The sequence below is a fragment of the Pholcus phalangioides genome, unplaced genomic scaffold (genome assembly GCF_987345545.1).
Source record: "Pholcus phalangioides strain wild (caught in Gottingen) unplaced genomic scaffold, Ppha-v1.0 ptg000008l_1, whole genome shotgun sequence".
Lineage (NCBI taxonomy): Eukaryota > Metazoa > Arthropoda > Arachnida > Araneae > Pholcidae > Pholcus > Pholcus phalangioides.
This window is the reverse complement of record NW_028301601.1, coordinates 45,555,380-45,582,473: the sequence shown is the minus strand read 5'-3', so window position 1 is coordinate 45,582,473 and position 27,094 is coordinate 45,555,380. Positions and strand designations below refer to the sequence as shown.

Sequence of the window (27,094 nt, the reverse complement as noted above, 5' to 3'; positions counted from 1 at the left end):
AGTCCACTAGATGATGGACCATGAATAGCCCATTTCGATTATCGATGTTTTAGTAAGCACGGGCGTTTGGACCTTAGTTGTGTGAAATTACGGTATACTAATGAATTATGCTTCTTAGTCTAAGGGTATATTACTGGGATGGATTTGACCAAGGGGGGTCCTCGGATAAGTGTTAAAAAAAGTCAAGTCTACGACACAACAAAACCCAGTTGTACTTCTCTTTTTTCGTCCTTTCTTCACCCTAACAGAGATTCTATTTCCAACAATCGTGACTCTTCTGCTGAGTTCATCATATACTCAAGGCGATCTAACGTCAATAATCATGAGCTGAACAGGGGCGGTTTGAAAAAAAAAAATCTGCTCGTGTAGGACCTATTTTGACACCTCCGACAACGTTTTTTTTAAATCGACAAAGATTCTTTTCCCTCCTAATCAATTTGGATTTGGCGTTCCTTCTAGAACGGAGCACCATGAAGTCGCACGGCCCAAGCGTCGCTCTAGGCAGATACGAGGGGGAGGCGGCGATCACCCCCCCCCCTCGTTCGAAGAGCCTGTATCCGCTTCTCCCCCTAATCTTTTTGATGAGCCGGTTCGTTTTCTAGTCTCCAATAGAAGGCTTATATCTACAGTATTAAGACATATAAGATATGTGTTGAGAGAGCCTACCACTTCAGATATTTGCAATAATTTTACGCCCATGGGCAATAACAATTATGCAAAAGTCCAATGTACGTAGCACATATTACGTTGCATACTGCGTTATTTTAAAGTTTTTCGAAACCAGGGAAGTGCCTACGAACTAGACAACTAGAGGCAGGTGACACTGGAGTACCGGAGATACGGTGTCGGATGCCCTAGGGAACCCGAGAATTAAAAAGAGAAAAAAAAAGGAGTCTTTCTACTTTTCTTTCCTTAAAGCAGAAAGAGAGGCACACCTGCACAAACTTCATGACTTATTACTGATGAGAAAAGGAGGAGGCATGGCACGCTTTCAGCATCCTCAACCACTACCAAGAAAGCAACTAGAACAAAGGACTGGCAGATTTTCCGATTCGAGTCATGTATAATCGTAATTACATTCTCGGCATAGGCGACGCACCCTACTAGCATCGGGGGACTGTTCACCGTGACTCTACCACCGATATTTCTCATTCAAGACCAATCACCAAACCTAGCAACATTTTACAAGATACCATCATCACCTCCAGATGAAATTCCTCGAATTAAATATATGTATGATTATTTTATTCAAATGGCTGAGACAACAGCATTCGATCGTTAAAATTAGCAAAAAGGGGCTTATTTTTCCGTCACAGGCACTTATTCGATCGGAAAAAAAGGGTCACCTAAGAAACGCCATCTAGTGCGTATCGATTGCTCAAAGTTCCGGCGGGGCAACAGACTCGTACCACCCTGCACAAGGTAACGCCGAGAGGAAAGAAATATTTTGTAGGGGGAAGAGAACAAAATTACTGAAATGTTCATTGAAAAGACACTGTGTGACTGTCTCAGATAATCGTCACTTGGAGCTAAAAAAATGCACAAGGAATCGGTTGTAACAAGCGCTTTCTCTTATTACACAGTCAGCTGTCTTGCGCACAAAGAATCGACTGTGTATTTGAGAAAAACAACCGGGTTCACTATTTTTGTCAAAATAGAAAAAGTCCTCGAAATTGTTTACCACAAAAGGCAGAGTCGGTAATAGCCATATTTTTCCAATCGATTTAAGGAAAGTGGGGGGGGGGGGGGGTGTTATCTGATGGCAACGACCTCGTGGACAACAAATAGAAACTATTTCGTCAGAGGCCGTTTACTTTGTCAATAGCAGTTACATGGATGAGATTGATGGCAGCCGCAGCAGAACGCAAAACAAGCACAACGCTAATAACATAAATAAGTTATAGAGGCCACACATACACTCCTCTCCTTCAACATTACAAGGGGGAGCCAAAATGCGTACTTGCCCCGGCTGACCAAACATCTAGTTGCGGAACTGGGGTCCATTCACAATTTTTCATTTTAGAAAAAGACGGATTCCTCGAGATCTGGATTTATTTTTAAATTCAATGCACATATAAATGATTGGAAGTGTTTTATTTAATTTTTTAATGGTTAAAATGATGGAGATAATTTTTTAATTCGTGAAATATCGATACAACGATATTCTGTGGACCAAGAAAAACTATCGTTGTAGAGAGATTATTATAACGAGAGGCAGAAGATTAACATTAGAGAACAGACATTTCCAAAGACGACTTAGAAAATTATTGTTGTAGAGTGATTTATCGTCATATCGTTGTTGTGAGGTTTCACTGTATAATGACTGAGCTTGATGTTACAAGACAAGTAGACTATCCATCAAAGTTTCCTTCGATTTTTATCATGCGGCCTCAACAGCAGGCCATATTATAACAAATTCAAACTGGTGGGGTTACTTTGAAGAAAGGGCATCATAATAAATGACTGACAAAAACAATAGGCCATGAGTGAACGTCTTTTCTCTTTACCGTAGACCAAATATGAAGGCTGGTGAGCCAGAAACCTCACCAGTTTAACATACTAAATTTATATATATATTGCTCAACAGCATAGTGGTTGCCTCATACGTTATGTAGTAGGTAACTTGGCATCAAAATACATCATCCTAACCGAACGGTGACCCAGTCCATATTCCAAGGCATTTCTAACTGAAAGGTCACCGCCGGATTATGATATCTTTTCCCACGGGGCCCCGAGATCAGTCACACAGGCAGACACAGAACTGGATCCCTGCCCGCCAACACAAACCCCCAGTGCGACCACGAGCACTCCCGAGCACCCACCAACCAGAGGATCACATGTTGTGCTAAAGAAACTAATACAGGCAGAACCCAGCTGCGGGAGCCGAATAGGACACTTCACAGGTCCTGAGACGTGGTATTGTTACATGCCAATTAGAGAACAGCCAAGTAGAGGAACATAACTACACATCGATACGTTATCATAGTTAACACCGGGAACATTACAATCGTGTCGCTAAAATGTTGATCAAACACATCCCGGTTGTCTTTGCTATGGATAGTAAGTTGAGCCAGGACCGATACTGATAACTTTTCTAACGAAAGCAGTCGATGTTCAGCTGCCAAGCAGCATTCTTTGTCTCTTTTTAAAACATTAGAAGCAAAACTAGAAAATTCTGAATATTCCTTGCAAATATGAAAATTTTAAATTCATTAGGATCGTTTTCTTCGATTGAAATTCTGATGGAATTGTCGATGTTACCAAAAAAATTCTCGTTAGTTAGATCCAGCGAGATGTGGATTTGAGCGTTTCTTCTATATTTATCTCATTTACATCAACAAATCTGGTCATTTTAATTATGTCATGCCTCTAGTTTGCATACCCATTTTCAGGATAAAAATACCAAAGGATGTTTAGAGGTGTCGCGAGTTCGATACCCGGTTCGTCCTTGTCAGAAAAATTTCCTGACACAGGGGTACAACAAAAACGGCAACAAGGGAGTTCCCCCCCCCCCATCGAGGGGTTAGAACACCAACCCCTCGACGAGCATAAAAAGCAAGCCTGCCGTTCGGAATCGGCAATAAATTGTAGGTCCCGGTTTAATTAGCCCTCGTGTGCAGAAAATGACCGTGGTGCGACAAAAATGATCAGGATAAAAATCAAACTACAAGACAAATTTTACGGGGAGGAGATACCTGTATGTAGTGAGAATTCTTTTTCACTAATCTACAGATGGCCACAGGACGAACGACATGCTAGAAAATCTAGCTCATGCCGAAGTTGGGAAGCCGGCAGCGTAGGCGTCGTCTACGAGAGAACAGGATGACACCCCCCTTTTCCATCGCGATGTTGGTGAATTTTCGAACGCCAGATTGCGACCGCGACAGATCGGTGTGTTGGGAATAACGATCACCAACTGCTATCATGGCCTTCACGCTTCCCCCATGGCGTGTCAAAAAAAAGTGACCTTTTTCATGTAATTATAGAATTTCGTGATCATACGCCAAATAATATGCCAACGATAAAATCATGAAACCGCCACAACCAATTATAGATGCCCTGAACATAAAATGTCCGAAGCTGCACGGCTGCAACTATAAACAAAAATTCACTCTCGCCCCGTGGCAAGTATACGTTTTGGCATTTCCTCCTCATAATTTTCAACGAACAAATAGTAAATTTGGAGCCGTATCACTATTGATGTTGATCAAGGTATAATATTTGGATAATTTTCAAAATGACAAGAAGCTTGGTGTGTCGCAGGTGGCTTGCCGGCCCATATGTTGAAGATCCCTCATCAGGATGAAAGTCTTCCAACTATATTTGTCCTAAACTTTTTTTAACCCACACCTCAAGATAAAAATTTTCCTAGTGACCCGCCCCTCCCCCCCCCCCAAAAAAAAATTAGGATCGTAAAATAAGGGCCGTAACTAGAGGGGAACTAAGGTGGTTCGTGCAAAAAACGAACATTATGAAATTATCGAATTTTACAGAGGAGGAGAGACAAAATCACGTTAACACCTTCTGGCAAGTCACAGCTACAGCCCAGCTATAATACACCCCTTAGCTCTGCCCCGGGGAATGAAACTGCAACATGGGCGTAAGAGACCTTCAGACAGGAATCTTCAACCTTTCAAACACAGCAGGCTAAATTGAAAAATCCCACAAAGCCTGCGGTCCAGTAACTCATGTAATTGTTACCTTAATAGAAGGGGCAAATGGGGCCCCCAAGTTAAACAGAGTCAAAAATAATTACTTTTCTTTTTTTTTTTAAATTATTTACTTTATTAATCATCAATTTTGATTAGTTCTGAAATTATTTTTTCACTGATTCTGTTTTTTAATAATTACTGATTAAATTAGTTAATTTTGAGGTTATATAATTTTAATCTGAAACCCCTTCAAATGATTCTATAATTATTTCAGTAATTCTGTGAATTACTTTCCTTCTCAATACATCTTGAAACCATTTCTTTCATTAATTATGCAATTACTCTTTCATTGACTGCGAAAAAATTTTCTATCAGAAATTTCGTACTTATACCTCAAATACGTCTCAATACTTATACGTACAAATACTCTTATTAATTTACGTGTTGATTTTTTTTTCAATAATTCTGAAATTATTTGTTTCAATAACTTACAAATAACTTTTTAATCAATTTTCTAGTATTACTTTCTTTCATTAATTCCTAAATCATTTTCGTCTTTGTTTAATCGTTTTTCAATGTTTTCAACAATTTCCTGAGAATGATCGGCGGGCCACAACAAAAAGCTCCGAGGCCCAAATGTGGCCAGCGGGCCATGCGTTAAATCCCCGGAATTTCAAAAAAGACGCATAAAAATTTGGTTCTCTAGTAGTAGACAATGGAAGTAAGACAACCTAGTTTTAAGATGGTAAGATAATCTTTTTTCAATGAACCTCTGGATTGAACATGCTTTTAAAAATGAATTATTTGATTCAATTCACAGGGATACCAGTGAATGATGGGGGGGGGGGGAGAGGAGGACTTTAATTTTTTTTTTTTCGAGAGGGACCCACTTTTACTCAAAAAGAACCCAGATTTGGCCAAACCCAGGTTATTTTAAAGTTCAGTGGCATCTATGCCCTGCCTTATTAAGAATACGAGTCTCATCATACATCATAATTTTCTTTTATGCAGCTCAAGTCTGCGACTGACGAGCAAGGGTTTTCGTATCTTTTAGCAAGGCTCCGGTAACAAGAGGAAATAAAAAATAAAATTGAAGTGCTGAAACTGCTTAGCAAGTTCCGATCTCGCGATAATAATGAAAGAAGCAACTGATACTTAAATGCCAAGATATGAAAGCAAAATAAAGAAAATTCTCTTCTTTTGATGGCAAACTCGATCACACCAGTTCGATGCAACGCAAACTTTGAAAAAAAAAGTAATAAATTGAAGAGTTTCAATAGAAAGTTTTTACGAATCCATTTCATACAACATAAGATTGAACTCGAAATCTGCGCCTGCGCATTCTCATGATATAAGAATGAAAAACTGTCCTACAATTTCATCTCCGTTAAGTACATGCGTACTCGAACGCTAAGTTGTTTTTTTCCTTGTACGAAACGAGGGTAGTATAAGTTTAAATTATAGATATGGTAATAACTTGTCTAAATTGACCAATAAGGGACCCTACTCTACTAGCCACTATGTACAGGGAGACTTTACAATCGGGTTTCACCGGAAAATAAAAAATAAATTTAAAAAAACCACCACCAATTGCTCAACAGGTAAATATGAATAAAACAACTGAAGGTATGTCATGATTCTTGAGGCACTCTATAAATGGCTAAAGCCGAAGCCATTCGTGTCCAGCCTGGCCCAATGCGTTCCAAGGATGATCATGGGCGAGTAGTGCGGCCGCTCTACCATTGGCAACGATCGTCAACTGGTCGAAACGTCCCTGGATTTTCCAACTCCCCCCACCTTAAGTCAAAGGAGTACAAAGGCCATGTTCACACTCATATACAGTCACGCAACAAATCACTCGATTTGTCGAGTGACAAGTCGCAGACGGTTCTGCGACTTTGCATATGAGTACGAACAGAAATGGCCTAACGATGTAAAACTATACTCTGGCCGTCACCCCCAATACATGCCACGTAGAGCTATTGGAAATAATCATTTTGGGGCACCGTAGTTCCACCTATTAGAACTGAAACAGCGTCGTAAAATGTCAAATCGTACAATTTTCACTATCGCAGTTCAGTTAGTGCCTTTGACTTCCGCCGCTGTGGTCATCATCGCGAGAACCTGAAACCGACCATGACCCCCGCTCTGTCAACACCTTCTGAAGCAGAATGTGCTTTAGGTGTTGGCTCTGTTCCCCACCCAATAGGGGGATATAAGCTTGTTACCCGGGTTTGGGCCATGGTAAAAAAAGCTATGCGACGCCCGGAGCATTAAGCATTGAAAGACCGCAAGAGGGCAAGACGCAACAAAACTGAGGTTAAATTGGGCACAGGTGCTTACAAAGATAGGCACGTCACCAACAGGCCTCAAGGGGGGGGGGGGACGAAAAGCTATATCACATAGCTATATACACATGACCGGCACGTATGTAAACTATTGCAGAGATTTTCAATTTTTTTCACAAACGTCATTTTTGCGTCTATTGTGGAACCTTAAGAAGGTCCAGCTTAAACCGAATGACAGAATAAAATTCCTGTTGACCAGACCAGGAATCATTTCCGCTACGAATAGAAGAAACTCGTACAACAGCCGCGACAGTGTAACTAATATCGATTTGTTAGGACGAAAAAAATAACAAGGACTAGGGTTGGGAGATAGTATTGGAATTTTAAGACGGGTGAAAATGCTAGGATTTGGCTACTAACCCAGCTGACCAATACCATGAAAAGGACATGGTAAGGCGCCTATGACAGGGAGCGGACTCGTCGTCCATGTTGGAGCAAAGAACAAGTTCGCCTATCTAAGTGATGTCTCAGAAATCACTGGGAAAAATATATTAAGGGACACAAGCCGAGATAGGCCTGAATGGGGGGGGGGGGACACACACTCGTTTGATCATTTTTGTCGCACCACGGTCATTTTCTGCACACGAAGGCTAATTAGACTGGGGCCTACAATTTATTGCCGATTCCGAACGGCGGCTTTTTTTTATATTCATCGAGAGGTCGGTGCGCTAACCCCTCGATGTGGGACTCCATGCGGTAGCAATCTTTTTCTGGTCCTGTCGCCGTTTCTGCTGTACCCGTGTCAGGAATCAGGAAAGTTTCTGACAAGGACTGAATTGTTATAGAAGGAATGAGGCAACACTTCCTTCACAATTCAAACATAAACATTTATTATATAACTAACGCAACAGAATCTACAAGAACGTATTACATTGATATGAGTGATGTATGAGCAGACCGCGTGACCATCTGGTTTGAGCGGCAAACGCAAGTCGAGTTCCTCCATCGCGCAGGTGCGCTCTTTTCCCTATTACGCGGACAGAGCCATCCAGTGGTGGACGTTGTTGCCACAGGACGAACCGGGTATCGAACTCGCGACACCTCTAAAGCCGGGTTTTCCTATAAGTATAATTTTCACGCTGTAGAAACCTGCTCCTAGGAAAACCCGGCTTAAACATCCTTTGGTACTTCAGGCGAGTATCTTATCGACCTGAGCTACCACGCCCGGGGGGAACACGATGATAATATACATATGGTTTTACACATATATCTGTTGGGAGAAGGGAATTGCCTATGAGGGAACTGTGATTGATTAAAGCGATAATGCTGACGTCACAGTCAGTCTGGTATTTCAAGGAGCGCTAGGTGTAAGTACAGGAACATTGGTGTACGCCAGCGGTTCTCAACCGGTGCTCCGCGGAGCCCTTGGGGCTCTGTGTGTACTTCCCAGGGGCTCCGCGGCCACTCGAGGATAATAAAATAAATAAATAAATTTGATAAACAAACAAAAAAACGAGGTTTAAAGGGTACCGCCATATAAATATTATACTAAAAAGGGCTCCTCGAGTTAAGCAGGGTTCCACCATAAAAATTATACACTGAAAAGGGCTCCGCGAGTCATAAAAGGTTGAGAACCACTGGTGTAAGCAAAGAAAAAGGGGGGGGGGGGAAAGAGATTCTCCCACTTCAGCCGAGATATTGGAATCTTTTCTACCTCTCTCTCCGAGTGAAAAACGAACCCCTGCCCTACCAGAAAAATCCTGCGGCCGTTACTGTACACCTGCTCATGCATCATTTTTTAAGAAATCGACAGTACATTCATAGAAACAAAAAAAGCAAAAATGTTTCAGTAATGCATATTTGCTGGGTTTTTTTAAATTCCATTAATGGTCATTGTTGCGGGGTAGGACAAAACAAAGTTTTTTCTCAATTCGTTCCCTTTCTCACGGGACGTACTAATTAAAAATTTGAACATACTACGAATTTATTGAAAATATTGGAAGCGGGAGTAAAGTCACATGGGCCAAATTCAAGTTTATGACTGCGCGTTTGAATAATTTCAATAAAAGGCAAACAGTTCAATAAAAAAGGAGGTATATAAAGAGGTTTCAGCGGCGCAGCTGAAACACAGCACCTGCGCTCTTTATCTCGTCGTTTCGCACAAGCCCCGGATTAACGTTACAGCGGAGTCTGGATAATCTGAGCTGAACATAACCGAGACTACCTTGGATTACTGAAAACTTGGATTATCCGAAAAAAAAAACTTTCAGGGGAGGGATGGGAAGTCTCCCTTTATTTCACTTTATGGTAAACATCGTATACAGCAGTGGTTCTCAACCTTTGGAAGTTCGCGGCCCGATTGAGTATTTTTTTCTAGTGAAAGGCCCGGTCAAAAGCACAACTAATGGGAAATGAATGGGGAAAAATTAAACGATGAATCACTCACGGCACGGTTTGACTGATGCCAGGGCCCGGCGGTTGAGAAACACTGGTATACAGCGTGCGGTAAAAAATTAAGAAAATACAAAAACCCATCCCTGGGCCAGCAGGCTGGTTGGATCTTATTCGACCCAATGAAACTGTTCGTATTTTTCTTTGGGCCTACGTATTCGTACTTGCTCCTAACTTTTTAGTTTTTGATTCACCAGCTTAATTCATTAGACTAGGGCCACCTGTCCTCTTTATAGCGAAGGCTAGCAGGGGCTCCGACCCTGGAGAGTCGATATTAAAACATGATCTTTGTTTTTTACACTAATTAGTAATTTGTCCAGGCCTGTGGAAAAAAATTTTGCCTGCGGTCACAGTCACCCCGGAAACTCGAATTATCGAGACTACAGGGGATGCACAACTTTTTCAGCCTGCGGGTCAGAAAGTTGTACGCATAAGTGGTGACTATATGACTAGTATTTTACCGTACATGCCCGTAATTTTGGCAATCCCAAATTTCTCATCAAATGTTCAGCTTTTTTCCCTTATTTTCAACAACGCTTACTTGAAGCTTTGAAATTAAGAATTGATTCACATGATTTATAAACTATATTATGGTATAACTATGACTATCGCAATCATATTCATATAAAATATTGCATATTTATCAATTTTTTTTTAAATCAATTAGGTCACCAATTGTGACTTGCAGTAGCTCTATTCCCCGCAATTGGTGATTTTTCAGCAATTTTAGCGACAGATAGCAAATTCAGTTAACGTTGACAATTTTTTTGGCTCTAATTGGCAACTTTACTTGCCTTAGAACAGCGTTTCTCAACCTATGGTCCGCGACAATGGCATAGGTGGTCCGCAGGCAGGCTGAATTCGATTCTAATTGAATGAAAAATTGTTCTATTATTGTAATTGATATTACTAATATACATATCGGTTCAAATAAAAAACTGTACCTTCATACTTAGGTTTACCATACCTCATCAAGGAAAATGGGAGGAAATTTCGATCCTAAATACGATATTAAATGACTGCAGCCAAGAAATGTAATTTGACAAATTTACTAATTACTGCAAAAATAGGTAAACGTCGGGAGGAAATAAAAGACCGCTACAAATTGCTGCAAACAAAAATGTATTCGATAAAAAACACATTCAAATATGACCATATTTCATTGAGAAAAATTAATGGGGAACTAGGATCTTTCTTACGGTAAAATGCGGGACGTCATCAATTGCTATCAAAAAACGTTGTCATAAGTTAGTAAAATCCTTAATTGCAGATATAACAGGTGATAAATTGAGAAAAAAAAGTAGAACCTGACAAATACGTAAGATGAATATTTTTAGGCATAATTGCCATAATAATTAAGACAATGCTGTTTATTCACGGTTTTAGTCTTACTTTCATTATAAATTTTAATAAGCATCGTTTTGAAAAAAACTAGACAAATGTATAAAAACTGTTCGGAACAACCTTTCAAAAATACTGGAATGTCCTGTAATGCGGGAATCTGTCCGGGTGGTCCGTCGGTGGAAACGCTGTCTCAGATAACTAATTTTTTTGCGATTGCCAACTTTGCTCGATTTTTTTTTTTTTTTTTTTTGATAATTGGTGATATCCCGCATGGAAGCAGATTTCCTGTATTTTTATGAAGAAAATATGGTCAGTCCTGGCATTTATTGTGTGTATATTGGTATTTCCCCTCCGGAACACCTTTCGAGGTTGTGTACCCCCCCCCCCCCCCGCTCTCTACTATGATGGTAAATATTGAAATAGAAGACAGCGTGACGGGACCATTCCGACAATTAACACCCGATGTAATTTGCGGAGCGCCCCCATCTCCGACATTGATATACCCATCTACCCGCCGTTTATACAATACGCGAGGAGAAAGGAGAGGAGGAAGAGAGAGAACGAGAGCGAGCGGCACACATTAACTCTCACGTGCTCTCTCCCCGTTTTTCTCATGAATGAAAATCTCTCTGGGAGCGCGGGAAAAAATCTTTTTGGCGGGAATTCGAAGGAGCGGGTTCGACGGCAGCGACTTCCGGTTGCGGCTTCACCCGCGACGAGGAACGGCATCGCCTCACGCTTAGCAATCGGTGGAGATTCTTTCTTTGTGGCGGGCACGCCTTTCTTCCACCATAGAGACCTCCGCCATCTTTTTCACAAGCGCTATCGAGGGGAAATTTTTATATTTTTCATTTCGCACTCTCTCTCATGAGAAAATATCCAACATGAGAAAAAGCTTTTTAAAAAGATAAACTCATTGTTTGGAAGTACATATACGTGGCGAGAGACGTTAAACGACAGCTGCTTTTAATGAATAGGATAAAACAATTCAAACAAATGTCTTCGATCATGAGCAATGCTTTCAATGGACTTGAAACTGTACTCAATCATAGATAAGCGTGAATAATTGTAAAAGCATTTTAGCATGCATGCGCATGACGAAGCCGAGAGTTCGAATCATCAAGCGTCGATGGGTGATGAATAAACGTGAACACTGCGCTCTAGCCTAGAAGTTTCCCACGTCTTGGTTCTTTTGCGATGGTGGATTGAGCGCGGCTCGGGCGCAGACGAAAATACTCGACCCCTTAAATTAGAAAAAAGATTTTACGAGGCCATGGGAGCGCGCGGTTAAATCCACCTCTGCTGACAGGGCTCCAGCCCGGGGACTCGGGACAATTATCATTCTTTTGTTTTCTCACATAATAAATTTACTATAGAGAAGCCCGTGAAAGTCCGGGAAGGCGCGCCCGCAAAAGATCCCAGCCCATGGGCTGGTAGTATTGCCCTTTTTGCAGGATGTGCGGGGGGGGGGGCATGATAGAAGAACCTTAATTGCGGGCAACATGCGGGTTTGGTGCCTTGGGCGCCGGACCAGAAAGAGGCGCTAAAGTCATAATTTAACCTCCCTTCAACATTTAAAGGAGGGAGCGTCAAATGCGTGGCTGCCCCGGCTGCGGCCCTGCTTGATGGTTATTGCCATGAGAAGGGCCATAACTGGATTATTTTCGGGGGGGGGGGGCGTAATTTCACCACACCCTTTTACTTTTAAAGGCCAGTTATAAATACTTTTTTTGGTTTGCCCTAAAATTTTCTGCCTCCCAAAATTGCGCCAGTTGTATCTTCCCCTAGTTTTAGCTCTGATTACGACATTTCTATAAAACCCACACATGAATATTTTTACAAATAAGAATGCCACAACAGGCAAACTGCCCAACGAGGTGGCTGAAAAAAAATGCCCATAAAAAATATGGATGTCTAATATTTATACGCAAAAATTCGGCAACCCAAAATAAAAAGCAGTTTTTATGAAAATTCCAATCCGATATTTCCAACGTTTATAATGCGATACCTTTATTAAACCAAACGCTCCCCCATTAATATTCTTGAGGAACTTCTAACGTTTAGGAGACGCACTTTGGACCACAAAAAAAAAAAATTATCCGTGGTAGACCACATTATAACGAGAGATACTAATGAACAATTCATAAGGTTTGGTATCAGTAAACATAGGAAAGCTTTTGCGGAAACCTATGCTATAACCCAGGGTTCTTTAATAGCAGGTCTACGGGTAGATGTGTATGCAGGGGGTTCCTTCCCCCCAAGCCAATTAAACTAACCAATTGTCTCAGAGAACTTTCAGCCTTATTTCATTGGATTGGCATTGGAAATTACATTATTTTTGCGGGGGAAAAAACAATTTTTAAAAATGGGACTTACAGCCTTTTTTTAATGTCTTCAATTATTTTGTATTTAGATTAATTTGAGGTGATCATCTTGAGGTGAAACAACTTCAATACCTTTTTTTTTCTCAAATGCAAGACCTAAATTGATCATGTATCGCACTAGTGTGCAAATTACAGTTAGTTTCGAACACAGACACTAATTTTTAATGCACATATATTTAGTCAATATTAAAATTGCGAGAAAAGAAAAAGCAAAGCTCTCGGACATTTTATGGAAAATAAACTGCTCAGCTGCATTTCTGTGGTTTTGCAGGTAGTTGAAATCACAAACAAAATTCTAATAAGATTCTAATAAAAAATTATTCCTTCCATCATTCTACTACAATTTCCTATTGAGGTTAGTCATTATTTGTGAATGGAATGTGAATAAACTTCCACTTATATAAACTAACCATTTTTAGTAGTACAAATTACATGCCAGAAAATTATGCAGAACCGAAATTTGAATAATATAATTTCCTCTTAGAATCACTGATGCAAAATAGGTGATTTTCAATGGAGAAATGTGCAATAAAATGCGAGACAATAAACTCTTCTTACCATTTTCAACATTTCCATATCAGCTAATACATGTTTAAACATTAACTGTAACAAACCTCAAACATGTCATCATTTGAACTAAAATGCTCACTTTGAGCATGAGCAGTTTTTTTGCTGTACAATAAAATTTCAAATGTTTACGGCTATAGAAAAAATAAGGGTAAAATATAGGTTCCTATTAATAAAAAAACCCATTAAAACCAATTAAAAACCAGATTCACAATTTGTTTAAACAGAAAACATTATAATCTTGATATCTATTATTGCAAAGCAAAAAACTTGCATTACCAAAATAATTTTTCTAATTAATTCACTTTAAATGATTCATTCGCAAAGATTCAAGACCTAAGAAAAATTTAATTCTTTTATCAAACATACCTTTCCTTTGTGTGGCCTGGGCTTGAGACTGCTTGTTGGCACTGACATCTCCATTAGTGTGAATTATGCCAACCTAATGAATACAATAAACAGAAGGGAAAAAAAAATTTAAATGTACAGTCAATACTTAATTTTACAAACTGACACATTTGTTTTTATGAACTAAGCCCTTGATCCCAAACAAAATGTTTTTTTTTTTCTTTGAATGTCTATCCCATAGGCGGAGATAGACTTGGCTGGGGGATTATTGCTGGGGGGCATGATTATGATGATGTCAACACATATATACATTAGATCAGTCGACTCCACCTTTGACGATGGGGGGGCCGTTGGCCCCCCCGGCTTTTGAAAATACACTAACAATGGTATATATACGTACATTGAGTACATGTTGTTTGCCCCCCCCCCTAGAAAAAGTTGAAATGATGGCCCTGCGCCCCCCCCCCATATCTCTCCGTCCATGGTCTATCTGTCTTCCCTTCACTAACTAATTGTTCCAGTATTCAGAAGTTCATAAAAACAAGCGTAGACTGTATATAATGCAAAAAATATATATGCACACATTCACTGATGTTTTACCTCTTTAGCCATGCTTTCCATGCCATGTTTCTGATAGTACTTCAGAAGTTCTGCTTTCAGCACACTGCCTGTACTATTGACAGGTGTAACCATCTTCACTTCATTAGCTTTGACACCAGATGACGATGAGGCTTGACCTACACCAGAAAGTGAAGCTGAATCAGGGTCTGATAATTTGTCAGTTGAAATTCAAATAGGAAAAATTTCATGATTTTTACTAATAGATAACAAAACACATGTTTAAGGGAAATGAAATGCATTGAAACTTCTCTTAATGCATGTGGTCACCCACACGCATTAAGGGGGAAGGGTTTTACTGTATTTCAATTTCTCTCTGTGGGGAGACTTTAATGAGAAGCCAGTATCCCTATTAAAAAGTCTCGCCACAGAGAGCAAAAGGCCTAAAACAATACAATTATTCAATCATTACACTTCACTCATAGTTAGAAAAATTGATGGCAGATAGAAGCACTACACACAAACTTCGTGTCAAAAAACACATACACACATATTCCAACATGTACCAATTCGTGCATGTGTGGTTCAGTAAGTCGTAGAAGATCTATTTGAAATAAATCTCAATGAAAAATAAAAATTTTCAAAACAAATCAACTTTGATAAAAACCAATGAAAATTTATTTCAATTATTTATGTAATAAATCTAAAACAAAACAATTTCAACATCAATTATAATTGATAATTTTTAGAAGTTAGGATATTCTGTTTTGCAAAACCATACAGGAATTTCAACATTTTTGAGTCTTTCATATCTTCTGTGTTGCATGTTTTTTTAACGGAAAATAAAATTAAATGTATCAAAAATTTTAGCTTTAAACTTGACAAAAAAATTATACTTAATAGCTTAAGAAGCTCACAAGAAATGATTAAATTTAAAGAATTATCAAATATTTTTACAAGAAATTATTTTTAAATTTTCAAAAAAAAAAGGTGTAACATATTCATGTTAACATGGAACAACAACAGACTCACCAAATTTTCTGAAAAATTTTACAGCAAACATAGTGCAGGGAGAAAAATATCAGAAATAAATAATAAAGAAATACTGCCTTCAAAATTGAAAGTATAGTTCAGGGCTCTAGAACTGAAAAATCTGTATCGGCACCTAAAATTTTCTATAAATCATTGTCAAATTGGAATCTATGGATAACACTAAATTTCCTGACTTTGGCAGTTTTAACACAGGAATAAGATATTAAGTTCCAAAACATTTGAAAAAAAAAAAATTAGGACTGCTTTTCTTGAAGAATCCTGCTTTCTTGCCCCTAAGAAATGTGGCTCTGGCTCTTAATATTTCCAAGAATTTTCTGTCAAATTCATTGAGATATTCCTGAAAAATTCATATTTTACTACAAATATATTCAAAGATGCTCATTTTGGTTTAAAATTTTCTTATGGCCTCATTTGTTGAAAACTAGATTAAAATATAAAGGAATATATCTTTTTTAAACAATAGGTTTTTTTATATTATACATGTGTTTACGCATTCCTATTGTGGTATTACTCATCCGAATGCTGACATAAGAATCAAATTGATGAAACCTTGAAACAGGAAAATTGAAGGAGGGTCAAAGTAAAGCAACTTTATACCACTGAAATTTTTTTTATAATCACGAAAAGTAAACCAATGGCTTGATCTCTCTTAGATGTAGTTTGGATTATCATGAACATAAATAGGCTTGAAGTAAAGAAATGAGATATTGTTTTATGTTCAATTTTTCCACTGGTTTTTAGTAACGCAAGAAAATGCAGCATACTCAGAAATGAAGCTTTTGTGAGTGAAATATGTTGGGGGAAAAAAGGGTGAATACTGTTAAGAATCCAGCACAATTGCTCAACGAAATACATGCCCACCCCCCCCATTCAGGCACGGCCTTAATATCGCATCGCATGCCCATAAATGGTCTAAATGATGAGCTCTGGTAGGCTACTTGATTTTGGAGAGTAAATGTGCAGAATAAGTTTCCTCCAGTCAAGAACAGCCTCTCAGATCATCACTTTACCCTAGGGCCCCATGATGTTGAGGCATTATCTCCTAGATACTACGTAGCACTATTTAGAAGGTATTGGTTGAGATGGCACTACACAGAACCAGAACAAGAGAGAAGCTCACTGAACTTTTGCCCAGGAATTCTGAGTGACTCTTTAAAAAATTTTATTGACTATAAATTTAGAGAAAAAATTATTACAATAAGTAGCAAGAGTCTCTCTTGGATGAGACAGGGGCCATTAAAAAAAATACAAGAAATACAAGGTCAACACAAATTAGTTGGCTAATTCAGTGTCTTCTTGGCCCACCCGTTGCATAAAGGGCAGAAAAGGCCTCATGATAATGAGATCTTGTAAAACTTTTCGAGGTTAAGCATGCAAATTTATAAAGATGGCTCTGGGCTGAATTCATAGCTGAATAATTTGTAAATATTAATTATAAGATTCAATTGCCAATGAGTAATAATGTATAAGTTTTTGATAGATGGTGATTTTCAGTGAAAAGACAACTTTTCACTTGAGTGGCAAAGTGAATACACATGATGTTAGGATATGGGGATCAGCAAATCCTCATACTGCCTAGACCAAGGGTCTTGAATGCATGGCCCACTAAGCTCTATGGTAACATTTGTGTAGTATAGCTTAGTGTGACAGTGTGCCCCACAAAAATGTCAGATACGTCTGTATTAACGGTTAGAGGACCCTGGTCTGGGCAGTATGAGGATTTGCTGATCTCTGAATCCTGACATTATGTCTAGCCTATTCACTGTACTATTCAAATGAAAAGTTTCCTTGTCACTAAAAATGATAGTCCATCAAAAAACTTTTAGAGTTTTGTTTAACACTATTTTAGTAAACAGTTTTATTCTGTGAAAAATAGATGGGAATCAAACTTAGATGTTGCACAGATTGAACAAAATTGAAAAAAGGGGGGAAGGAAGAAATATTCAGCACAAGCAAATTTGTCAGAGAATACAGAAATAATGGGAAAAATAAACTAAAACATGGAAGTAATTTAAGAATTACGATAACTGAGTGCCTGCTGTACGTATTTACTACCCCAACAAGCTATTTTCAATTTCTCTCAATGAATATTTCCATTTTTTAAAATTGAATAAGGCCATGAATTAGATTACTAAAAATATTTGATATTTTTCCCATCAAAAATATTTAAAGATGGATACAGCATCTTCATGGAAAACACTTGTGTTTTTAATCAAATTATGCTCTAAACCAGGGTTTCTTAATCTTTTCTCAGCAGCCAAAATCAACAAGATCAGCTTCGTGACCCATGGAACTGTGTGTTTTTCGAAATTAGTGAAATCAGTGATGCAATAAGTGCATTTATAACAGGACTAAGTGGATTTTTACAACATATCTAAGAAGACAGAACATCCAGGCGAATCAAGAATGAGTCATGATTGAATCCCTTGTGAATGACGATCGGGTCATTATTCATAGCTGAAGAATTCCTGGCTGTTAGTGGATTTGTATGACTTATCTCTAAAGCCCTGCGAATCACGTTCAAGTCATGACCCAACAGCCCCAGGCCGTAGGTAGATTTGTACAACCTATTTTGAAAGCCCCTGCTAATGAAGTTTGGGTTGTTATCTATAGCTCAGAGTCATTGGTTAGGATTGTTGGATTCAGACAACAGCCCACCTCCAAAGCCCCTGCGACCCATAGGTGTGTCCCCCCTACCCCTGCTCTAAACCTTTGTAGATATCCCGGTTCGAGAAATAAACTGTAAAATCTAAGTCATTGAAAATTTACCAAATTTCTACAACTGCTTACAGTTTGAGAAATTGGTAGAACAGAGCAATGTGCAACTTATATGGACAAGAAATAGTAATGGAAATGAATAGTAATGAAAGTTGCTGGTCGTCACCTATATACGGGACTCAAGCTCATATGCAGGGGAGGGAGGGTGCATTGCAGAAATTATTGGGGGCTCAACCCCCTTACAAAATTTATTGGGGGGGGGGCCTCAAATGGCCTCAGCCTCTAGGTTACGGCACCTATGATGTGCTGAAATACTGGAAGTCAACTGAAAAAGCCATTCATATAATAAAAACATTTTTACATAAACATGTTTTCCTCTTTTATGTTCTAAGAAAACCCACTTAAAAATTCTGGATTACCAGAAGGGCTGGACTAGTGTACAGCCAGATTATCAAGAACCTACTGTATATATCAAGATAACAAATAATTTATGACTTATTACAGATTGGGCTTTTCACATTTCCCTGTTCACACTGTTACAGCCAAGATTATTATTGACAAATCCGGAAAAAAAATTAGGCACTGGCTAAATTTCATGGCCATCAAAAGCATGTTTTTTTTTCCGTCAAGAAGAATTGTCCTGAATAATATTCATTCAATTTTTCCAAGCCTTAATCCCCCCCTTTCCAAGTTGAAGGCTGTACTACCCTATAATCTGAAAATTTCATCCTTAGCCTCTAACTCAGAGGTCTTTTTCAACTTTTTTCCAGTCACGAACGAGCACTGCCTGTAGCCATCATAAAAAAACCCATCCTTATGGCAAGTTTGACATACAAATTCATGAAATCAGGATGATTCCAATCCTTGAATACAATTTGTACAAGGTGTTTAACTGAAACCTCGATCAAGTGCTTGTGAGCATGAAATCAGACATGAGCATCATGCACTCTGGGTACTTCCAGCAGCACTGTGGTGCTCATGGGTTGAAGATGACTGCTCTAACTTATCAATTACATACAGAAACTTTTAGGCACCAATACCAATTTTCTAGTCACCATGGTCACTTGGCATACAGGATTTTTCGAGCTCTGTTATAACCTATAAATGAACCATCTTTTTTGAAGTCTTTCCTCCTATGTTTAGAGATTAATTTTTTAACCTTTTTTTAAGCAATGAATAAATTCTTTGCATCTATGGATATTCTCTTCGGGTGCAGATCTAATTCCACTATTCATATTCATTGATACATTTTTTCTGTCGCCCCTTAAGTGATGAAGTAAATGAATTGCCTCTTGATGACTAGACCAGAGCATAAATACACTATATTGTACATAATACACACACTCGGGGGCAACTCTTGGGTCATGCAACATGCTGTTCTAGGAGTGGTGCCAAATCTGAGTTGACCAAAGAAAAAATGGTCAGAAGAGAGCCAAAAATAGGACCTGCATGGGTAAATATTTTTCTTGAGCTGCTTTTTTTTAAACACTTCACTGGCAATTCATAGATAATGGTAGGTGGAATAGCAATTTTTTTGTTACATAAGGAAGTTTTTTTTCCGCATGTTTTACTGTCTATTTATGCCCATCATAGCATATAAGTGCTCTTAAGCTCTAACCAACTTTGACGAACTATCTAGCCTTCTTTAAAAGTCTTTAATTTAACAATGAAAAAGTCAAGCTATTTTGTAAAGTTGTGTGTGAGCACTTTTCCCTATACTCCTTACTTTGCACCCGCTGAAAATTGGAAAAAAGCCTACTCCATGGAAGAAAAAATATATGACACATGGCATTTTACAGGAAGCTTAGTGAACTTGATTCTGCTATTCCAGTTAAAGTGTTAAACCGTAGTTGTGGGGATGGTTTCTTGCATTTCGAACCAGTTCATGTACCCCTACATAATTTCAGATTTAATAAATAAAATATTGTCTCTACATTAGTTTTTATTTGCCTTAATGGTATGCACAGTCCCACAAATTATACGTCTTATTTTTACCAGTCCATGAACTTGGCTGGACCTATTATTTTTGTGGGGCATTTGCCCAAAAACCTACTCACCAACTAAACATTCTTGATCCTAGTGGTAGGGGACCCTAATTCTTACTTTGCTCTGGGATTCCTGCAAGCAAAGTTTGATCCTGGGAGGAAAACATTTGCCCAAGTGCTGCCACCAATTATATAACTACCTTTTCTTTAAAAGATTTGGTAGGCATACAAAAATGATAGGATGTTAAAATGTGATCAAAAGATAAGAATTGCACTTCTTTTCTTCTGGCATCCCTGTAAAGATAAGCCTGGTAATTCAATGTAGACGAAAATTTCAAAAAACAAAAAGGAGTTATTCAGCCTAATGTACAAGGAAACTTCTAGGCCTACTTGATGTAAAAAGTTCATATCACAAGACTTTGACCTTTGAAGACCGGACACACCCCGCTTCCATATCACAAGACTGATTAATGCTTTTATGCAGGGCTAGACAAACTTTAAAAAAATTTAGATGCCAGCTGAAAATTTCTTAGGAGCCAAACATGCCCCCCCCCCCCGCCAGAATAATGATCCACAGGCGCATAATACTTCTAACGTATCTGAACTTAGTGACCCCCTTTTCAATATTGGTTGTGGCATGTGATATACAATATTCCAAAAATTTTTGTTCATCACCAGTCTCAAATCACACCTACACAATTTTAGGTTTCAACACCAATTTTTTAATCCTCATGGCGCCTCAGCATCTGGGAGTTGTTCAACACTGTTGTAATAGCAAGCATTTAATTAATAAGGTAAGATTATTTTCTGAAAGACTGAATTTCAACTTAAAAGGTAATGGACAACAAAAAACTACAAGAACTGCAGAACGTGGAAAAGGGCATTGAAATATCTCCAAAAATTAAAGTTCCACCACTAACATGACCATATACAAATAAGTTATTACAGGACTTGACAAATCCCAGGCGCCATGGGGACTAAAAAAATTAGTATTGGCACCTAAAATTTTCTTTTAGTTACTAAATTGGAGTCCGAGACCAGCACAAAATGTTTGGAATTTGTATTAAAAAGGGTCACTATACCCTAAAAGCAAAAAAAAAAATATTTTGGAACTGTTTTTCTCCGGTAAAAACATTTTGGCTCCTAAAACATTAGGATAAAATATTGGTGCCCAAATTTTTTTTGTGATTTGTGAATCCCGGACTTATCATTTAATGCTCATCTTAGAAAAGAAATCTCTTGTGAAAATAGGCTTACTTTCAAAAAAATTCTCTAAACTGTTCATTAGAAAACCTACAAAAAACTGTGAATTCATTTTTTCTTTGGTAATGTGTTATAAATAGGCTTAAATCCCTGAAACAATTTTTTTTTCTTCATCCAATTCTAAGCTGATGTTGGTAATGCATCGCCTGTAACTCAATCATCACAAATCACAACTGCAGTCATTTCACAAGCTGAATAAAATCTTGAAACATGTTAACACAAATTTCCACAAGCATGATTATACGAATAGGTATTCTATTTTTTTAAGCATAATAATTGTGGCTTTACATTTTCAATGGAACAAACAAAAGCAAACAAGTTGATACTCGAAGAATTAACTAGTGTGAAGGGTATGTGAAACATACAAAACAATCAATATAAACATGTTTAGGCCTACATGTATAAGCATGGAAATGATAGGCCTATGTCTGATTTTAAAAAGAGAAAAAAAAACAGTTTGTCATTAAAGCACACAACTACCACGAGAGTTGACTTCAAAAATTCTATATTACTGCACTTATGGAACGAACCACAAGAGTTGATAAAAGACATTCAAGTTTTGAGCAAAACTCAACCTACAAGTCTTATTAAATGAATAAAAACACCTCAAGTATAACACCTCCAATGAATAAAAACATATTAACATCACTAATTTTCTTCTCACAAACACATATATAATATCGAAATTAATTGATAGTGCAATTATGAAATGCTATATAAGCATACAGGGTGTTTCAGAAAAGCATCGGCAATATAAAAGGGTAATTTAGGCATATGATAACAATCCAAAATCACATAGGTGTGTAACCACCATCTAGAGCTGCTACAGGCAGTTGTTGCATCACACACTTTTAAAGTAATCCCAAGCATACAACCCATGCAACATCAATGTGATGACTGTGTGAGTGTGTCTGGCAAAACTTTGAGCATCTACTATAGTATTTTTCCTAAGTAAATTATTGTAGATTCTTTTTCGTCACCCTTGTATTATGTATTATTTTAAATGACATCTGCTGCTGCAGATAGTGTTTGCGCACCTGTGTTCCTATGTGATTTTGGATTGTTATATATCTGAATTGTCCTTTCATTTTGGCGATGTTTTTCTGAAACACCCTGTATAGATAAATATTAATGCATTGAAACTTCTCTGCAAACACAGAGCCACAATTTTTTTTCCTGGTCTTTAATTATCCTCTTAAAACAGAGGTCTTCCACCTCTTCCCATTGCGAGCTCTGCTTTTACCCATCACAAAAAAAAGAACACCCTTGCGACAAGTTTGACATACGAATGCATGAAATCAAGATGATTTCAATCCTTAATGCAATTTATACAAGGTGTTTGATTGGAATGTTGATCAAGTGCTCGCGAGCACGAAATCTGACACCAGCATTGAACATTTTGGGTACTTCAGGGAGCACCCTGGTGCTTGTGAACAACAGGTTGAAGATACCTGCTCTAAACTATGGGTTCTTGATCTTTTATGCTCTATTGATCCCCCCCCCCCAACAAAATGAAGGCTACAGACCTGTTTATAAAATATTTGCTATAAAGCAGTGCAAAAGAACGAGATAACTTTTCTCATTCAAGTTCCCAGACTCCTTGAAATCTTCCAATGGACCCTTGGTCATGAACCACTGCCTAAAAGTTCAACTCCTAACAAGGACCCACCTCTCAGAAAAACTTTTTAAAACAAAGAAGGGATAGCTCTCATATAAAGTTTCACTAAGAATATATTTTCTTTTTTGAACCATCTCAACAACATGCCCTATCAATTTACACATTCATCTCTCGAAAAATTATAGTACTAGATCTCATCATTCAGACCCCCCACCAGGACATGGCTATATGTCAAGACAGCCTTACGAACAGTGAGATTGTATGCCATTACCAACATGTTAAGCTTGCCCCCCCCCCCCCCCAAGTACATATGTGGCAAGAATGAAAAGTGTATGAAAACCATCTCTCAAAATTTGATGAATTCCAATGAATCATGGTTGATGTTTGGAACCAAAAATGTTCATAGGGTACAGAGGGGCGTATCATATTATCCCTGAAGAAAGCTTTGTATGAAAATAGGAATAGTTTACAAGACGATTCCTAGGATCGAGTCGAAGTAAAAGGTGAATAGACTAATAAGGAATAAGGGTGTAATTAGATCATATCAGTCCACCTAATACCAATACATTCCAAGGCTGGTCATGGGCAAGTAGTGTGGCAGCTCCACTATTGATAATAAAATGTTGAAGCTGAAAGGATGGTCAAGGAGAACGACCAGGACCACTCAGCGTGTTAAAGGAACTGCTTTCCTTCCCAATCTTCTAATAAGTCTGGCCACACATTGGTCAAAGAATGCAAACAGTCGCAATACCTGTTGGCTTAATAAATTACTATGGAAGCAAATATTCACCAAGGAATATTTGGCCAGTCTGGGTTAGTACATAGCCAACTTACGTCGCAGTGCTTCATTGCAGCTAGAGAAGACAAATATTGGGAGCAAAAAATTCGTGAATGACTATTGAACCAGACTGGACATGAGTGTGACCCCAGCTTAAGACCATGTAACAATGAGCCTAACATTAAATAAGAAAAACTATGCAAACTCTGCCCACACTAAAACCGCCATATGAATTCACCTCTAACATCCTGGAGCCAAGATCTTTGGTGGACCTTTACCATGCTCGAATTTTTAAAATGGTACCTTTAGGTTTGTTCAAAAAGTATCTGGCCATTATTTTTTTCGTGTAAACCAACGAAACAGAGGGATCATGGTTTGATGCAAATATGTAGGTGATCCTAGCGGGCATGCTTGAATTTTTCCATGCCTGCAGACTGCCGATGAACGAGGAAATGTAAGTAAGCACTGTTGTATTTTCTGCTTTTGACAAAATAGCAGAAGAACTTAAACACCACTACATTAAATTTAGTGTGAAGCTTGGCGATTCTCCAGTGAAAACAATCCATAAGATTAAACAGGCCTCCAGAGATGAAACAATAGGCACCCACAAAGATGATGGAGTGGGACAATCGCTTCAAAGTTGGCTATACATTAGTGAAGAGTGAAGCACGTTCTGGTCAGTCCTCATCATCAAGAAATGAGATTGTCACTGACCAAGTGAGAACTTTGGTGATGCAGAATCAACAAATTACGATCAGAGAACTTGCAGATAAGGCAAACATCAGCACTGGATCCGTTAATTCTATTTTGACTGGCGATTTGGAACTTCAGTAGAATTTCTCAGAAGTTTGTGCCAAAGCTGCTAATGATCTAGTAAGAGCAACTCTGTTTGGAGATTGCACAGGACACTCTAAAGTATGCATCCACACAGCACAACCATCACCAAGAAGTACTACCAAAAAGGTTCTGCATCACAATCGGTAGCTTCATTACGATTGATGCAGTAACACTTTTCAAATTCTTCTGCCATTTTATCCAAAACTGAAAATACCATGGTGCTCACCTACAGCTTCTTCACTTATCTACAATATGCTGGTGACTAGTAGCTTATGTAGAAAAGTAAAAATTCAAGAATGCGCACTACGATCACCTACATGTGCACCAAACCATGGGCCCACTCAGGTGCCTCAAGAGAAGAGTTGCCTCACAAAAATGAGATCGAGCTGAAATTTTCTAGAGTTTATCAGGTAGGGCCTAAGAAAAACTACTTGGCCCGGGGGTCCATGATGCTCTTAAGATAGCCCTGACTATGGTGCCCTAACTGAGAGGTCCTACTGTATATAAAGGATCATCAGTAAGGGGACCTCCTTCTATGTGTATCAGTGGGGGGGGGGGGGAGACGACTTCTAATTTAAACATGCAACCAGATCATGATAGATTGGCTAATTTACCTCTGAATAAAGTATAACTCTATTCAGGGGACCATGGGTGTCTCCTCATCCAAAAGGTTCTACTGTATATGGAGGACCATCAATGGGTTTTCCCCCCCTCCACGACTGGAGCCTCATCCATGTGCGTAGGGGAATTTAACTTATGAATTAAACAACACACAAGTAGATCATGAAAGACATCATGATCACACTCAATAAAACACATTCTCATGATCAATTGATTAACTAATGACAAAACAGTATAAAGAGAAAAAAAAGGCGGCAATATCTCAAGATGGCCGACGTAAACGTAATATTTCAGTAACTTAATTCGAATTAATTTCTATTAATTCATCATCACATCAATTAACATACCTTCATAATCCCATAGTTTCACTAACGAAGCTGGTGATCGGGCCATGGTTTTAGTTATTCGTAGTACCGTGATGGGCTGTGCTAATTAACTATTATTAACACGATCAAGCTTTCATTCCAAGATCGATCAATTTGCCTATTCAAAAAATAATAATCTTTAAATACCCCTCAAGAGAGACACCTGTACATTATTTAAAAGTACCCCACGAAAATGGCGACCATTTAAGGGGCAACCCCCCTCAAACTCGTGGTACTACGGGGAATTTAAAAAGCACTAGTACCCCATTAATAAGTGATGATCGCGGCTTCCGCTGAGAGAGGAGAAAGGAAAATGACCAGAGAAATAAACAACAACAATATGACAACTCCGCGGTATAATTGGTACGGGTACTGATGATTAAAGTGCTAATGATTGTTAACAATTAATTGTTCGGAGAGGGGGGCGCCTAATCTCACAGGGGGGATAACTTAAAATACACACACACACTGTCGAAATGATATAGTGGTACTGTGTGGTGGAGAAAGAACTAAAAAGAGGAGAAAAGGCTTTCGGCAAACGAGCTTGGCGGTGGAAGGTATTGAATGGTTCTCATTGGATGGCTCTCTGTCACGTGACAGGCATCTGTGGGAAATTCACCAAAGTCGCCAAAAAAACCCTATTTACGAAATCCCGCTAAAAAACGCACGTGAAGTATTAAAAAATTTTCAGCCGTAAAAATTTCAAAAATTTACAGTGATTAGCAACAGTTGAAAAGATTAATTAAAATATTATAAACATGTTTAAATTATTTTTACAGTGGTATAAAATTAATGGCCACCGATGAACTTATCATATTCTTTGGACAGTACTGACTAACACTGTCGATTAACCACAGTTGGAGATTTTAGGTTAATCACTGAGGCTTTTCCTATGATGATTATGGCAATCATTTTCAGCAACACTTTGAGGCACAGGCGCAGGATGTTTCTCCCATAGAAATCAATTTTAAAAATGCCGATTTGGAACCAGGGCTGCAACTAGATAATTTGTCACACGGGGCAAACCGGTCGGTAGAATAGAGACGGCCCTGGGCAAACCGGCATTTTGGCGCCCCTTGCCATGTAGAACAAGCAGTTAAAGAGGAAATTCGATGCCCCTTCTGGTCTAACGCCCGGGGCACCAGACACACCTGCTCCCCCCTCCTAGTTGTGACCTTGTTTGGAACCACGTGAATAATTTCAAAAATTAAATCAAATTTTCTAAATATCTTTAGTTGGCTAAGAAGTCGATAACAATGAATAT

The 27,094-nt window shown here is 38.5% G+C and overlaps 1 protein-coding gene across 1 annotated transcript in view; it reads right to left on the bottom strand.

Annotated features, from left to right (window-relative positions):
- Nucleotides 1–26,324, bottom strand: part of Dp (transcription factor Dp) — a 52,200-nt gene extending 25,876 nt beyond the window's left edge. Inside the window, exons 1-3 of the mRNA XM_089234770.1 lie at nucleotides 25,813–26,324; nucleotides 14,635–14,771; nucleotides 14,056–14,128 (exon numbers count right to left, since the gene is read on the bottom strand). Coding sequence (XP_089090896.1) covers nucleotides 14,056–14,128; nucleotides 14,635–14,771; nucleotides 25,813–25,858 — 256 coding nt within the window. The 5' untranslated portion in view covers nucleotides 25,859–26,324. The remainder of the gene's footprint in view (nucleotides 1–14,055; nucleotides 14,129–14,634; nucleotides 14,772–25,812) is intronic.
- Between the last annotated feature and the right edge of the window lie 770 nt (nucleotides 26,325–27,094).